General features: G+C 43.2%; 1 protein-coding gene and 1 long non-coding RNA gene across 2 annotated transcripts in view; both read left to right on the forward strand.

Moving 5' to 3' along the window:
- The first annotated feature begins 74 nt into the window (after positions 1-74).
- Positions 75-4,948, forward strand: LOC127638979 (uncharacterized). Its single transcript, XR_007969913.1, has 3 exons — positions 75-224; positions 4,104-4,274; positions 4,847-4,948. It is a non-coding gene; the product is annotated as an uncharacterized LOC127638979 (long non-coding RNA).
- Positions 4,949-5,050: 102 nt separating this feature from the next.
- Positions 5,051-16,163, forward strand: part of LOC127638822 (flap endonuclease GEN homolog 1) — a 13,491-nt gene continuing 2,378 nt past the window's right edge. The window contains 14 exon segments of the mRNA XM_052120566.1: positions 5,051-5,064; positions 5,172-5,257; positions 5,260-5,300; positions 5,374-5,484; positions 5,607-5,680; positions 5,756-5,841; positions 5,923-6,038; positions 6,041-6,075; positions 7,436-7,472; positions 7,545-7,625; positions 9,448-9,578; positions 11,915-11,976; positions 12,540-12,653; positions 12,656-12,682. Of these exon segments, the coding sequence (XP_051976526.1) occupies positions 5,051-5,064; positions 5,172-5,257; positions 5,260-5,300; positions 5,374-5,484; positions 5,607-5,680; positions 5,756-5,841; positions 5,923-6,038; positions 6,041-6,075; positions 7,436-7,472; positions 7,545-7,625; positions 9,448-9,578; positions 11,915-11,976; positions 12,540-12,653; positions 12,656-12,682 (1,015 nt within the window).

A 16,163-nucleotide genomic window follows, 5' to 3' on the forward strand; every position in this document is an offset into this window, starting at 1 on the left:
ATGCCCTCTCGTACCTTACGCACACCACGCCCACTTAGATCAGATAACACATCAACATGTCAGCCGGAGGGTAACGTTACCGAGGGTCATCGTTTTCGGCTTCAAAAATGATTATCAAGATGGCAAAAGACGAACAGCGCTTTGCAAGACATGCAACGTTAAGATCGCGGACAGCCAGACGACAACCTCAATTTCGTCCGCCATTTGAAGAGCCATTCTGCCCAGTAAGTGCTTGTCAATTTGTTAATTTGATCTGGTTAGTTGGTAGTTAGCTAATGTAATAATAGCAGGGTTCCCACGGGTCCTTGAAATCCTTGAAAGTTTGTGAATCTGAAAAATAAAATTCAAGGCCCTGGAAAGTTCTTGAAAATAAACATACATATACAGGTCCTTGAAAGTGCTTGAATTTATTTTGTGCAAGAAGTTTTCTGGAAAAAAAAATCTGTCCATTAATTTTTTATTTCGCCAACACTTCGTGGCTTATGCTGCATACTAGCCTGCTTGATTTACGTTAGTTACGCGCATTTAAGTGTTTTCCGCGCGAGGTACTTTGTTTTGTACGTTGCCATGACGTTCACGCGCGCTGGTACCTCAACGTTTCCCACTCACAGACATTGCAAAAATAGGCTTATGGATATACTCTGAGTGTGTGTGTGTGGGAGTGTGAGAGCGCGAGAGTGAGTGTGTGTGTGTGTGGGAGAGAGAGTGTGTGAGAGAGTGAGTGTGTGTGTGTGTGTGTGTGAGCGCGAGAGTGAGTGAGTGAGTGAGTGTGGGTGTGGGAGAGAGAGTGTGTGTGAGTGGGTGTGTGTGAGAGAGAGAGAGTGTGTGAGAGAGGGTGTGGGAGAGAGAGTGTGTGTGAGAGAGAGAGAGAGTGTGAGAGAGAGAGTGTGTGTGTGAGAGAGAGAGGAGAAATGTAACAAAGTTTAATGTATGTAACTGTGTTTGAGAGAGAGAGAGAGAGAGAGAGAGAGAGAGAGGGAGTGTGTGTGTGTGTGGGAGAGAGAGTGTGTGAGAGAGTGAGTGTGTGTGTGTGTGTGTGTGAGCGCGAGAGTGAGTGAGTGAGTGGGTGTGGGAGAGAGAGTGTGTGTGAGTGGGTGTGTGTGAGAGAGAGAGAGTGTGTGAGAGAGGGTGTGGGAGAGAGAGTGTGTGTGAGAGAGAGAGAAAGTGTGTGTGAGAGAGAGAGAGAGTGTGAGAGAGTGTGTGTGTGAGAGAGAGGAGAAATGTAACAAAGTTTAATGTATGTAACTGTGTTTGAGAGAGAGAGAGAGGAGGTGTTCAGAGAGGAGTCTGTTGGATGTTAAGCTGTTATATGTTTTATGGACTCAATGTTGAAAATTTAAAACATTTCAAACACTGTTGGCAGAAGTGAAAAATAAATAATTTTATGAAGTTACAATTTTGTTTGATTCCATGATGTATTTTACTGAACATGAGTATTGTAATTTACTGACAGTTACTTATATCTTGTCTTTTCACTTTATTATGATCAGATTCTGCAGGTAAAATTACAATAATAAGGTGACTTGACTTGGACTTGACTTGACATAGCCTGTGACTTGACTTGACATAGCCTGTGACTTGACTTGACATAGCCTGTGACTTGACTTGACATAGCCTGTGACTTGACTTGGACTTGACTTGCCCAAGAAAAAAATACTTGGGACTTACTTGACACTTGAAGGTTAAGACTTGAGACTTACTTGAGACTTGCACATGTGTGACTTGGTCCCATCTCTGGTATATATATATTCTATGTATGTGTGTGCACGTGTGTGTGTGTGTATATATATATATATATTTATATTTAATGGCATTGTGCAGGTTTATGTGAATGTATCATAACATTAGGATGTTAATAATTATGACCATAGACGCTCGAGAAAAATATATACAGTAAATACTGTAAATGTACTATACCTTATGGGAACAGTCCCCTTCCCTCCAAAATTAAACACACAAAAAATTTATTCAATTCAAATATATATATATATACATCTGACTAATTAATGTCATATTATTAATAGATTGGTGTGCCAAGAGTGACATTAGTCTTCATGTAGACTGAGTTAAGCAAGAGTCTTGTGATAAATTATAATAGGACATTATGGTCATAAAAAATCATAGTACTTGGATACTTAAGTACATTTGAAGGCAAATACTTTTGTACTTTTACTCAAGTGAATTTTTAAAGGCAGCACTTCTACTTTTACTTAAGTAATATTTTACCTTGAGTATCTTTACTTTAACTCAAGTACATGGTATGTGTACTTAGATCCACCACTGTCTATGTTATACTGATTTACTAGATCTCAATATTTCCAAGCAATGCATGAGCACACTATATTTCTACAAAATGCAATACAATGTAATAAAGAAAACACCAGATTTTACTTTCTAGCGTATGTACATATTTATTTTGTAGTCTGTATGCTACTAAACATTTTCACATAGCCTACAATGTGTTGTTTTTAGGCTAAATGTATGTAGGCTAAGTTGTATACAATAACTTGGCAATATCATGGATGGAGCTTATCATATTACACCTTGATTAAGAATGCAAACTTTTGTTGAATTTTATGAGAAATCTACAGGCGCAAACAGGCGAAGTGTAGTAAAATAAAGACCTAAATGTGTATTTCGGACTTTTTTCACCACAAGTCTGAAAGAAGACATGTTATTAAAGACAAATATCCAAAAATCTCAAAATTGACCAGTAAAAAAAAACTATGTTTTTGCCTGCCGTGTCTCGCCTTAATATAAACACACACTGTTATCAGTGTTATTTTGGACAAAGTTTTGCACATTTCACTTCAATGTACACTGAAGCATGCGTCAAGTGAATTAGCAATGTGGAAACGGTGGTTTGTTACTGCAGTAATATCACGTTCAGTGCTATAAATCTCTCCGTTCCAGAATATTTGGTTCATAACATCAATCTTTGATTCAGGTGTTTGTGCAACCGTGCCCTGAAGATTTAACAAAAGTCTGGGTAGGCCTAAGTTTAAAAAAAAGTAAGTAGGAATTAGGAAAGTATGTGAGAAGTGAGATCAAAATTACCTTGCTTGCTTCTTTGCGCCATTTCACCTCAGTGCGAGAAAAACATGCATCAGCTTCTTCTGTACGGAAAAGCGAGCAATTTTAATTGGTCGTCAAGTCACTAATGAGTCTGTGTATCGTAGCAACGAGAACAAGACTGTGCTGTTATGAATCCCGTGTGAAAATAGATCTCGTGTATTGTTTATATATTTAGTGTATGTATGTCTCTATGTGATAGAATTATTATTTGATGCAAATAATTCTAGCCGGCTCAACCAAACTTTATCAGATGGCGGCTCAATTTGGCTTACTGAAATTATTGGCTGGCTGACTGACATTTTAAATGGCGACGCCTGGCGGCCTTCGGAGTCTAGCTGGGTAAGTTAGTCAAAAAATTAAATTACACCTTCTACAGTGTAATCAGATTACTGTAATAATTACTCTGTCTGAAAGGTAATTGCATTACTTATTAGTAATTACTTTCTAAAACCCGTATCAACCTCGACCAGAATTAAAATACAAGGATAGACTTGAAACTGTTCTTTTAATTATAAATCATATAAATTTAATTAATTATTCATGAACTGGCCAAAAGAATTTAAAGGAAGCGTTAAATTAGAAAACCAATATTTTAACATTAAACAATTTCGATTTTTAATTCACTATTGTTTTATGTATATAATTGTTCTATAGTCTATACAGTATTTAATGCAATTACTTCAGAAGTAAATGTAATTAAATTACTGGAATATTAAGAGTAATCCCTTACTTTATTTTTCCAATGATAAAAAGTAATTTAATTGCAGTAATTAATTACTTATTAATGCATTACACCCAACACTGTTACCATGGTACTCTGATATACACTGTGGTTTTAACATGATACTTAAAATAGTACTATGTTACAACCAGGCTTTATTATTTTAACCATGTTTTAAATAGTAATAATTTTAGTCAGTACTGTCCTAAATAATGTGTTTCAGGAACATTAATATGGTCTGTATCAACAGTAACATCAGATGCAGGTTTATGAGGGTTCATGTTATATGTGTTTTGGTGTTGGTCAGACTGGTTCTGTGATGGGGTCTGTGAGCTCTGGTCCATACTGGAACGGTCAGGAAGACTGTCCAGCTCTATAGTCTGGCAGGGAAGACCTTTGCTGTGGATCTCAGTCTGTGGGTGTGTGAGGCTCAACACGTGCAGGGCATGATGGGAAAAGTCACCAAACCGCACCTCCGGTGAGTCTAACAGCATTCAGATATTTGATTGATGTGTTTAAGATTGTGCTGCAGTAACATAGTAACGGCTTACAGTGTTGCCCCTTATCCTAGACGTTACTGTGTGCATCTCAGTTGCTGCAATGAAACTGTCATGTTTAGCATCTCTTTAGCCATTCAGATTTCAGTCCACCACTAGTCTGGATGTTTTTCTTTTGTGTGTGTGCGTGTGTGTGTGCGTGCGTGTGTGTGTGTGTGTATCTGTGTGTGTGTGTGTGTATGTGTGTATCTGTGTGTGTGTGTGTGTGTGTATGTGTATGTGTGTATCTGTGTGTGTGTGTGTGTGTGTGTGTGTGTGTGTGTGTGTGTATGTGTGTATCTGTGTGTGTGTGTGTGTGTGTGTGTGTATCTGTATGTGTGTATCTGTATGTGTGTGTGTGTGTGTATCTGTATCTGTGTGTGTGTGTGTGTGCGTGTGTGTGTGCGTGTGTGCGTGCATCTGTGTGCACGTGTGTGTATGTACGTGCGTGTGTGTTTGTGTGTACGTGTACGTGTGCGTGTGTGTGTGTGTGTGTGTGTGTGTGTGTGTGCAGGAATTTGTTTTTCCGTGTGTCTTCTCTCACGCTGATGGGTGTGAAGCTGGTGTTTGTCATGGAGGGAGACGCTCCGAAAATCAAAGCGAGACCATGAGCAAAGCGCGCCGAGATGAATCTGGACACTTGAAATCAAGAAGCTCGAAACCAGCTGCTGCCAAAAACACCGGCGGAGCGATTCAAGGCCGTTCTGAGAGAGGTCGGATGAATCTCCAAAAGTGAATCCAAAGCGTTTCTGTATGACTTCCAATTCATTCTGGCGTTATTCCTGTACGCTCTAGTGTCGCGGAGATGTTGGACTGTCTGGGTGTGCCGTGGGTCACAGCAGCGGCGGCGGAAGCCATGTCGCCTACCTGGACTCGCAGGGCACCGTAGATGGCTGCATCACTAACGACGGCGATGCCTTCCTCTATGAGCTAAAACCGTTTACAGGAACTTCAACATGAACACAAAGGTGCAACTCGTGCTTTTCATCATTCATTTGATTAAACACATAGAGCGTATATTAAATATAGAGATCTCTTCAGGATCCACAGGTGGACTGTTATCAGACGTGTCGGGTTCAAGCAGAACTCGGTCTAGACAGAGAGACTCTCGTGGGTCTGGCGATTTTCCTGGGCTGCGACTACATCCCCAAGGTTCAATCGGCTGCGGCCATCACAACCCGTTCAATATGAAATCGTGTTTGGCATCTTACAGCTGTGAGACGAGTTTTGGGGCAGATATACAGACTGACATTGTTCCGTTTGTCTCTCCTCAGGGTGTCGCAGGTGTCGGTAAAGAACAAACGCTAAAACTGATCCAGAATCTGAAAGGACGAGCACTTCTGCAAAAGTATGTCCCATTCGTTCACTATATTATACACTAGGTTGAATGAGAGTCTTGTAGTCTGGCTGTTTATATTCGCAGGTTTAGTGAATGGGGGTCAGAGGTCGCTGAAAGGTCAGAGGTCATGGTGAAGAAGGTTACTCACTGTCTAGTGTGCCGTCATCCCGGTAAACGACGAGTCATGCTAATCTTTAAATATGAAGCTCTCGATCGCCTGTGATCATGTTCTCTGTTGTTCTCTCTTCTAGGCTCTGCTAAGTCTCATGAGCGCAGCGGCTGTGTGTTCTGTAAGAGTGAACGCTTCTGTTCACCGCAGGATTATGATTCTCATTGTCCGTGTGAGTGGCATCGCTCTGAGACACGATTAGCCAGGCGTCCAACATTGAAGCCAACATCAGAAAGTACGTTTAAACGCTAAAGAGCACTTCAAGTAATCCTGCTGCCACCTGCTGGAAGAAACGTGAAACTGCGACTATTTCAAAGCGATGTCAGTTATAGCCTATAGGTGGCCTCAGTGTTCCCCTTATTCTTCAGTGGTCTCTGTAACTCAATGAGATATTGTCACATGTTAAACATTTGGATATTGTGGCAGGGCGGAGGGCGAGTGTGTGCGTGAGAGTGTTGGTGAGAGTGTGTGTGCGTGAGAGTGTTGGTGAGAGTGTGTGTGCGTGAGAGAGTTGGTGAGAGTGTGTGTGCGTGAGAGTGTGCGTGAGAGTGTGCGCGTGAGTGTGTGCGTGCGTGCTTGAGAGTGTGTGAGCTCGTGTGTGTGTGTGCGTGTGCGTGTGAGAGTGTTGGTGGGAGTGTGTGAGCGCACGTGAGTGTGTGCGTGTGCGAGAGTGTGCGCCTGCGAGTGAGTGTGTGTGCACCAGTGTGTGAGTGTGTGCGCGAGTGTGTGAGAGAGTGTGTGTGCGCGTGCGAGTGTGTGTGCGTGTTTGTGCCTGTGTGTGTGGACGAGTGTGTGCGCGTGTGTGCATGCGTCCGTGCGAGTGTGTGTGCGTGTTTGTGCCTGTGTGTGTGGGCGAGTGTGTGTGCGAGTGTGTGTGCGTGTTTGTGCCTGTGTGTGTGGAGCGAGTGTGTGCGTGAGTGTATGTCTTGTGCGTGTATGTGCCTGTGTGTGCGCGAGTGTGTGTGCGTGTTTGTGCTTGTGTGTGCGCGCGAGTGTGCATGCGAGTGTGTGTGCGTGTTTGTGCTTGTGTGTGTGCACGAGTGTGAGTGAATGACTGTTTGTGTGCGTGCGAGTGAGTGTGTGTGCGTGCGTGTGTGCGTGCGTGCGTGCGTGCGTGCGTGTGTGCGTGTGTGTGCGTGCGTGTGTGTGCGTGCGTGCGTGCGTGCGTGTGTGTGCGTGTGTGTGCGCGTGTGCGCGTGCGTGCGTGCGTGCGCGTGCGCGTGCGCGTGTGCGCGTGCGCGTGTGTGTGTGTTAAGATGGTAAAAAAAAAAGGAAAAGTCACAAAGACCTGGACCACTCTAATAAAGGATTCCATTTATATATATATATAAATAAAAGGGATCAAATCGGACAAAAATGTCCGAACAGAACATTCGTGTTAAAGATTACAAAGACAAACATTGTTTTGAAGTTTGGAATAACATGCACTAATGAATCAATATCGAACAATAACACCAGAAGTGTGTATTAAGAAAGTTAATTGGGTCAATTAAAATTTAATTTTTACTTTAAGCCTCGTGTATAATTTAGTTTGAGAGCAATAATTAAACTCTGATGTCACTCTTGACGGTTCTCCATCATTCTCATGTTCACAGGAAGACGTTGGCGTGTGAGCAGTTTCCCTTCACAGAAGTGAGTTGTGTGGAGTATTATGGTCTGTCTTTTGTAGTGTAGCACCAGTTGTGATGCTTTGTTGACTTTCAGATCATCAATGAATTCTTGGTGACGAAGGACAAACCAGTTCCGGCGTTCCGCAGGAGAAAACCAAACCTGCTGCTGATGCAGGTACAGACCAGCTCTCACCGAACGACCAATCAGAACACAGCGCTGCTGTCTGAATCTTTGAGATGTTTAGAGAGTCGTTTATGTTGTGGTGTAATTGTGTTGCAAGTGTTTTGTGAAGACTGACACACACAGATCTCATTCTGATGGTAGTTCCCCTTATGATCAAATTAGCATCACAGTGAAGTGCCTTGATGAGCGCTACTTGCATTTCCTACTGAAACAGGAAGTGGGGGCGGGACTTGTCGAAACGGCTTGCCCTTTTTTTGCGAGTATTGACGCTGACTATCACACCTGGAGTCGTGAGTTTGAATCCAGGGTGTGCTGAGTGACTCCAGTCAGGTCTCCTTAGCAACCAAATTGGCCCGGTTGCTAGGGAGGGTAGAGTCACATGGGGTAACCAAATTGGCCCGGTTGCTAGGGAGGGTAGAGTCACATGGGGTAACCAATTTGGCCCGGTTGCTAGGGAGGGTAGAGTCACATGGGGTAACCAAATTGGCCTGGTTGCTAGGGAGGGTAGAGTCACATGGGGTAACCAATTTGGCCCGGTTACTAGGGAGGGTAGAGTCACATGGGGAAACCAAATTGGCCCTGTTGCTAGGGAGGGTAGAGTCACATGGGGTAACCAAATTGGCCTGGTTGCTAGGGAGGGTAGAGTCACATGGGGTAACCAAATTGGCCCTGTTGCTAGGGAGGGTAGAGTCACATGGGGTAACCAAATTGGCCTGGTTGCTAGGGAGGGTAGAGTCACATGGGGTAACCAAATTGGCCTGGTTGCTAGGGAGGGTAGAGTCACATGGGGTAACCAAATTGGCCTGGTTGCTAGGGAGGGTAGAGTCACATGGGGTAACCAAATTGGCCTGGTTGCTAGGGAGGGTAGAGTCACATGGGGTAACCAAATTGACCTGGTTGCTAGGGAGGGTAGAGTCACATGGGGTAACCTCCTCGTGGTCGCTATAATGTGGTTCTCGCTCTCTGTGGGGCGTGGTGAGTTGTCTTGCGGATGCCACGGCGGCGCAATGTCTCCTTGGTAATGCACGCAACAAGCCGCGTTATAGAGATCCATCCTCCGCCACCGGATTGAGGTGAGTCACTACGCCACCACGAGAACTTAAGAGCGCATTCGTAATTGGGCGTTACAAATTGGGGAGAAAATTATAATGACCCAAATGAATGTAAATTTATCGTCCAGTTTCCCTGATTCCGTTAAAAAATAAAAATATTGTTAAAATTCTAAGCTAATCAATTAAGTAGAGTCATGATATTGATTATACATATAGATCAAGTGGGGTTTATACAGGGTCATAGTTCTTCTGACAATATTAGATGTTATAAAGAATTTTAATAAATATTAAAACCATGTCTAGGGGCGCTAAGAGTGCGGTTATTCAGTTTAAGATTTGGCATCGTTTCTACTGGACTCGGCGGAGACACGGCCCACGGTCTCACGCTAAGATTGGAGAATTCTGGGTAATTCTGCCCCAGACTCTGTATATTGGGTGATGGGCTGGTTTCTTAAAGTAGGTGACAAATATACCAAAAGGTCCAAACTAGCGTAATGATTGGCAGACTTGTTTGTTTGCTCATATGTGTGCATGGTGTAATTCAGGCTTTGACCACAGGGTGGGGTTGGAGAGGCGGATATAATGGGAGTTTATTCCACCATATTTCACATAAGAATCAATCCAAATGTTAGTAGCAAAATGATCACGAGGTCATGCATTGAGTCTTTCATGATAAGACTAATAACATGCATTAAGAAAATAAAAAGGGTCTTTTTTAATTTCATGCTGACTTTAAAGTTTCTCTGAACTGTGCTCAACAGAACTTTGCTCTGGAGAAGATGGACTGGCCCAAACACTACAGCAGTGAGAAGATTCTGGTGCTCATGACCTACACTGAACTCATGAACCGAAAACACGGCAGAGAAACCTCCGCACAGATCGAGCCTGTCAGGTGTGTGTGTGTGTGTGTGTGTGTGTGTGTGTGTGTGTGCGTTGTCTGTATCTTAAAGGGACAGTACACCCAAAAATGAAAATTCTGTCATAATTTATTCACCCTCATGCCATCCCAGATGTGTGACTTACATTCTTATGCAGGGCACACTTGAAGATTTTTAGAAGAATATTTCAGCTCTGTAGGTCCATACAATGCAAATGAATGGTGACCAGAACTGTGAAGCTCCAAAAAGCACATAAAGGCAGCATAAAAGTAATCCATACAACTCCAGTGGTTTAATATTTAAGTTCTTTTGTTCTATAAATTCTCCTTCCCGCCCAGTAGGTAGCAATATGCATGAAGAATGCAAATCTGCAAAATATATAAAACAAGAAGTAGAAAGTGAAAGTGGAGATTTACAGTAATCAGGGACTTCTACATTGATCTGTTTCTCACCCACACTTATCATATCACTACAGATCATGGATTAAACCACTGGAGTCCTATGGATTACTTCCATGCTGCCTTTATGTGCTTTTTGGAGCTTCAAAGTTCTGGTCACCATTCACTTGCATTGTATTCTCAAAACGCTACTAAAAATCTTCATGTTTGTTCTGCAGAGGAAAGAAAGTCACACACATCTGGGATGGCATGAGGGTGAATAAATGATGAGAGAATTCACATTTTTGGTGTACTGTCCCTTTAGCTTAAAGTATTATTATTACTACCAGATTATTCGATGTTTACTCGGATCAATTAAGTGTGAGTAAATGATGAGAGAAATTCATTTTGGGGGTTTGAGAGTTTTGAGGTTGAATTATTTAAACCGCCACATTTGTATCACAAAAATGAGTGCTACAAACATTTTACAATGACACTTTTCATAATAATGTGTGTCTCTCTGTCTCCCTGTCTGACTGTATCTCTGACTGACTGTATCTCTTTCTGACTGTATCTCTTTCTGACTGACTGTATCTCTGTCTGTCTGTCTCTCTCTCTGACTGACTGTATCTCTGACTGACTGTCTCTCTTTCTGACTGACTGTCTCTCTGACTGACTGTATCTCTTTCTGACTGGCTGTCTCTCTGACTGACTGTATCTCTGTCTGTCTGTCTCTCTCTCTGACTGACTGTGTCTCTGTCTGTCTGTCTCTCTGACTGACTGTATCTCTGGATTACAGGTGTTAAATTGGGGAAATTGACTGTCTCTCTTTCTGACTGACTGTCTCACTGACTGACTGACTGGCTCTCTGACTGATTGTATCTCTGTCTGTCTGTCTCTCTCTCTGACTGACTGTATCTCTGTCTGTCTGTCTCTCTGACTGACTGTATCTCTGTCTGTCTGTCTCTCTCTCTGACTGACTGTATCTCTGTCTGTCTGTCTCTCTCTCTGACTGACTGTATCTCTGACTGACTGTCTCTCTTTCTGACTGACTGTCTCTCTGACTGACTGTATCTCTTTCTGACTGGCTGTCTCTCTGACTGACTGTATCTCTGTCTGTCTGTCTCTCTCTCTGACTGACTGTGTCTCTGTCTGTCTGTCTCTCTGACTGACTGTATCTCTGGATTACAGGTGTTAAATTGGGGAAATTGACTGTCTCTCTTTCTGACTGACTGTCTCACTGACTGACTGACTGGCTCTCTGACTGATTGTATCTCTGTCTGTCTGTCTCTCTCTCTGACTGACTGTATCTCTGTCTGTCTGTCTCTCTGACTGACTGTATCTCTGTCTGTCTGTCTCTCTCTCTCTGACTGACTGTATCTCTGACTGACTGACTGTATCTCTGTCTGTCTGTCTCTCTCTCTCTGACTGACTGTATCTCTGTCTGACTGTCTCTCTCTCTCTGACTGACTGTATCTCTGTCTGACTGACTGTATCTCTGTCTGACTGTCTCTCTTTCTGACTGACTGCCTCTCTGACTGACTGTATCTCTGTCTGTCTCTCTCTCTGACTGACTGTATCTCTGTCTGTCTCTCTCTCTGACTGACTGTATCTCTGTCTGACTGTCTCTCTTTCTGACTGACTGTCTCTCTGACTGACTGTCTCTCTGTCTGTCTGTCTCTCTCTCTGACTGACTGTCTCCCTGTCTGACTGTATCTCTGACTGACTGTATCTCTGTCTGTCTGTCTCTCTGACTGACTGTCTGTCTGTCTGACTATCTGTCTGACTGTCTCTCTGTCTGACTGTCTCTGTCTCTCTGTCTGTCTGTCTGTCTGTCTATATGTCTGACTGTATCTCGGTCTGAGTGTCACAAGCTCCTAAACTCAGCTGATGTTCTTCAATTCAGTGCTTTAAAGTCAGTCTAAAGTGGCGTTTCTGCACAGGTTTAAAGTGTTTCATGTTCTTCCCAACAGAATATATAAATCACGCATTAAGAATGGAATCTCCTGCTTTGAGGTCGTCTGGAAGAAACCAGGTGATACAAACATAATCTTCTAATCCGTCTGTAGAATTATCACAGCAGACTGTCAATGTGCTGTGAGACACTGTAAGTCTGTTTCAGTTTTATCAGAGATTTATGCAATAGATCATTTTTTTAAATTGTTGAATTGTGTGACAACAAGTCTGCTGAGCTTGTTAGAGTCTCGTTGTGAGGTCAGATCAGCAGGGGTCGGGGGTCACAGGTGACGGAACAAATGTATCACCTTTAGGTGCTAAAACGGCTTCCTCTAGACGACCCTTGAACCCCCCTCACAGAACCAATCCACACACTGTTACTGATGCCAATAAAACACTCATGAATAGATGTTTTATTGTTATAGTCGGGAAAAACATTTTTAATTCATTTAGTGGCGGATGAAAATAATGTGATGCAGTATCACGGTCCTACGGTCACGGAAAACCTGGAAAGAAGCCTAGTTTTGCTCTACTCTAATATATTCCATATGTATATATATATATACTGTATAGAAATGTCATCATGGAGAACCCTGTAGCAGTCGCACAGATGTGTTGTCATGGTAACCGTGTCTTTGTCAGATCATTATGTGTTTGCTGAGAGCTGCGAGGAGCAGACCGAGGTGAGGACGGTGGAGGAAGAGTCCCTCTTCAGTCTGGCGTATCCTCACGTCGTCCGGGACTTCCACAGAGAGCGAGCGAAGCTCAGGACAACAAAACCAAAAGTATGTTCATCCACTCCCAGCGCAACCCCTAATAAACATCCCACTTCACGTCCTGACACAAAGCATTCTGTTACATAGCCAAACCGTATACAAATAAACCCTCAACTCTGGCGTCACTTAGCTTCATAAAATATCAGTTACATTATATAAATGAGTTCCTTGAACCTCTTCAGCTTGCAAATCCATCACATGAATATTTGAAGTAATAATAACTCAAGCGAGGTTGGATGATTTAAGCATGCTTGATTGGTCGAAATGAACTCATGTGGGCTTTTAATGAGACTTTTGGACTATAATGCACAAGTTAATGGAACATTCGGGTTCAACACAAGTTACTCTCAGTCGAGCAGCATTTGTGACCGTGTTGATTAATAACAAAAACAATAATTTCGACTTCGTTCCTCGTTTTCTGTATAAAAGCACAAATGTGTGTTCCAGTGAGACACTTCCAATGCAAGTCAATGGGGTTTATTTTTAAATGTTTTAAAGTCAGAAATGTGACGCTTATAATTTAATAAAAGCTCTTACATTAATTCTCCTGTTAAAACTTGTGGATTATTTGAGCTGTAAAGTTGTTTAAATCGTCATTTTAGGGTTTACGGTGTTAGCGTCGTCATGGCAACGTGAGTTATAAATCGTCTATATCTTCACACAGATGTGGTTATTAAGTGATTTAATGACAGTAAAATCATGTTCACACACATATTGTTTATGTCTTGTGTCTATACTTGTGAAACAGTATTTTAATGTTGACAGATTAAACCCCATTGACTTGCATTGGAAGTGTCACATTTCAAACATGCAGTAATTAAGGCTCATTAGTATTGACTTTACTAATAAATTAAACACAATATAGAGTAGATTAAATAGAAACTGTGATATAAATGATGATTTGAACATGTTATTTGTGTGATGTACATAAATAATGAACTGATACATTGTGTGTCTAACGAAGGCTTTCTAGTTAATATAAATCATGAAACGCTTGATGCTGAATGCTGCATATATATTTGAAGCACATCATAAAAACTTTCTGCGCAGAGGATCATTTTGACTCGTCCCTCAGTTTAATAAAAAAAAACATTTTACAGCTTAAACTAATTGTTGAAGCATTAATGCAAGCTTCACATTTCTGTAGACTTCCATTGGAAATGATTTACTGTAAACATGATGTCTCTCTGACTGACTGTCTGTCTCTCTGACTGACTGTCTGTCTCTCTGACTGAATGTTTCTCTGTGTGGCTGTCTGTCTCTCTGACTGACTGTCTCTCTGACTGACTGTCTCTCTGTCTGACTGTCTGTCTCACTGACTGACTGTCTCTCTGTCTGACTGTCTCTCTGTCTGACTGTCTGTCTCTCTGACTGACTGTTTCTCTGTCTGACTGTCTGTCTCTCTGACTGACTGTCTCTCTGTCTGACTGTCTGTCTCTGACTGACTGTTTCTCTGTCTGACTGTCTGTCTCTCTGACTGACTGTTTCTCTGTCTGACTGACTGTTTCTCTGTCTGACTGTCTGTCTCTCTGACTGACTGTCTGTCTCTCTGACTGACTGTTTCTCTGTCTGACTGTCTGTCTCTCTGTCTGACTGTCTGTCTCTCTGACTGACTGTTTCTCTGTCTGACTGTCTGTCTCTCTGTCTGACTGTCTGTCTCTCTGACTGACTGTTTCTCTGTCTGACTGTCTGTCTCTCTGTCTGACTGTCTGTCTCTCTGACTGACTGTTTCTCTGTCTGACTGTCTGTCTCTGACGGAATGTTTCTCTGTGTGGCTGTCTGTCTCTCTGACTGACTGTCTCTCTGTCTGACTGTCTGTCTCTCTGACTGACTGTTTCTCTGTCTGACTGTCTGTCTCTCTGACTGACTGTCTCTCTGTCTGACTGTCTGTCTCTGACTGACTGTTTCTCTGTCTGACTGTCTGTCTCTCTGACTGACTGTTTCTCTGTCTGACTGACTGTTTCTCTGTCTGACTGTCTGTCTCTCTGACTGACTGTCTGTCTCTCTGACTGACTGTTTCTCTGTCTGACTGTCTGTCTCTCTGTCTGACTGTCTGTCTCTCTGACTGACTGTTTCTCTGTCTGTCTCTCTGTCTGACTGTCTGTCTCTCTGACTGACTGTTTCTCTGTCTGACTGTCTGTCTCTGACTGAATGTTTCTCTGTGTGGCTGTCTGTCTCTCTGACTGACTGTCTCTCTGTCTGACTGTCTGTCTCACTGACTGACTGTCTCTCTGTCTGACTGTCTCTCTGTCTGACTGTCTGTCTCTCTGACTGACTGTTTCTCTGTCTGACTGTCTGTCTCTCTGACTGACTGTCTCTCTGTCTGACTGTCTGTCTCTGACTGACTGTTTCTCTGTCTGACTGTCTGTCTCTCTGACTGACTGTTTCTCTGTCTGACTGACTGTCTGTCTCTCTGACTGACTGTCTGTCTCTCTGACTGTCTGTCTCTCTGTCTGACTGTCTGTCTCTCGGACTGAATGTTTCTCTGTGTGGCTGTCTGTCTCTCTGACTGTCTGTCTCTCTGTCTGACTGTCTGTCTCTCTGACTGACTGTTTCTCTGTCTGACTGTCTGTCTCTCTGACTGACTGTTTCTCTGTCTGACTGTCTGTCTCTGACTGACTGTCTGTCTCTCTGACTGACTGTTTCTCTGTCTGACTGTCTGTCTGACTGTCTGTCTCTCTGACTGACTGTTTCTCTGTCTGACTGTCTGTCTCTCTGACTGACTGTTTCTCTGTCTGACTGTCTGTCTCTCTGTCTGACTGTCTGTCTCTCTGACTGAATGTTTCTCTGTGTGGCTGTCTGTCTCTCTGTCTGACTGTCTGTCTCTCTGACTGACTGTTTCTCTGTGTGGCTGTCTGTCTCTCTGTCTGACTGTCTGTCTCTCTGACTGACTGTTTCCCTGTGTGGCTGTCTGTCGCTCTGTCTGACTGTCTGTCTCTCTGACTGACTGTCTGTCTGTGTGGCTGACTGTCTCTCTGACTGTCTGTCTCTCTGACTGACTGTCTGTCTCTCTGACTGACTGTCTCTCTGTTTGGCTGACTGTCTGTCTCTCTGACTGACTGTCTCTCTCTGTGTGGCTGACTGTCTGTCTCTCTGACTGACTGTCTCTCTGTGTGTCTGACTGACTGTCTCTCTGTGTGGCTGACTGTCTGTCTCTCTGTGTGGCTGTCTGTCTCTGTGTGGCTGTCTGTCTCTCTGTCTGACTGACTGTCTCTCTGTGTGGCTGACTGTCTCTCTGACTGACTGTCTGTCTCTCTGACTGACTGTCTCTCTGTGTGGCTGACTGTCTGTCTCTCTGACTGACTGTCTCTCTGTGTGGCTGACTGTCTGTCTCTCTGACTGACTGTCTCTCTCTGTGTGGCTGACTGTCTGTCTCTCTGACTGACTGTCTCTCTGTGTGGCTGACTGTCTGTCTCTCTGACTGACTGTCTGTCTCTCTGACTGACTGTCTCTCTGTGTGGCTGACTGTCTGTCTCTCTGACTGACTGTC

The sequence above is a fragment of the Xyrauchen texanus genome, chromosome 47 (genome assembly GCF_025860055.1).
Source record: "Xyrauchen texanus isolate HMW12.3.18 chromosome 47, RBS_HiC_50CHRs, whole genome shotgun sequence".
Classification (NCBI taxonomy): domain Eukaryota; kingdom Metazoa; phylum Chordata; class Actinopteri; order Cypriniformes; family Catostomidae; genus Xyrauchen; species Xyrauchen texanus.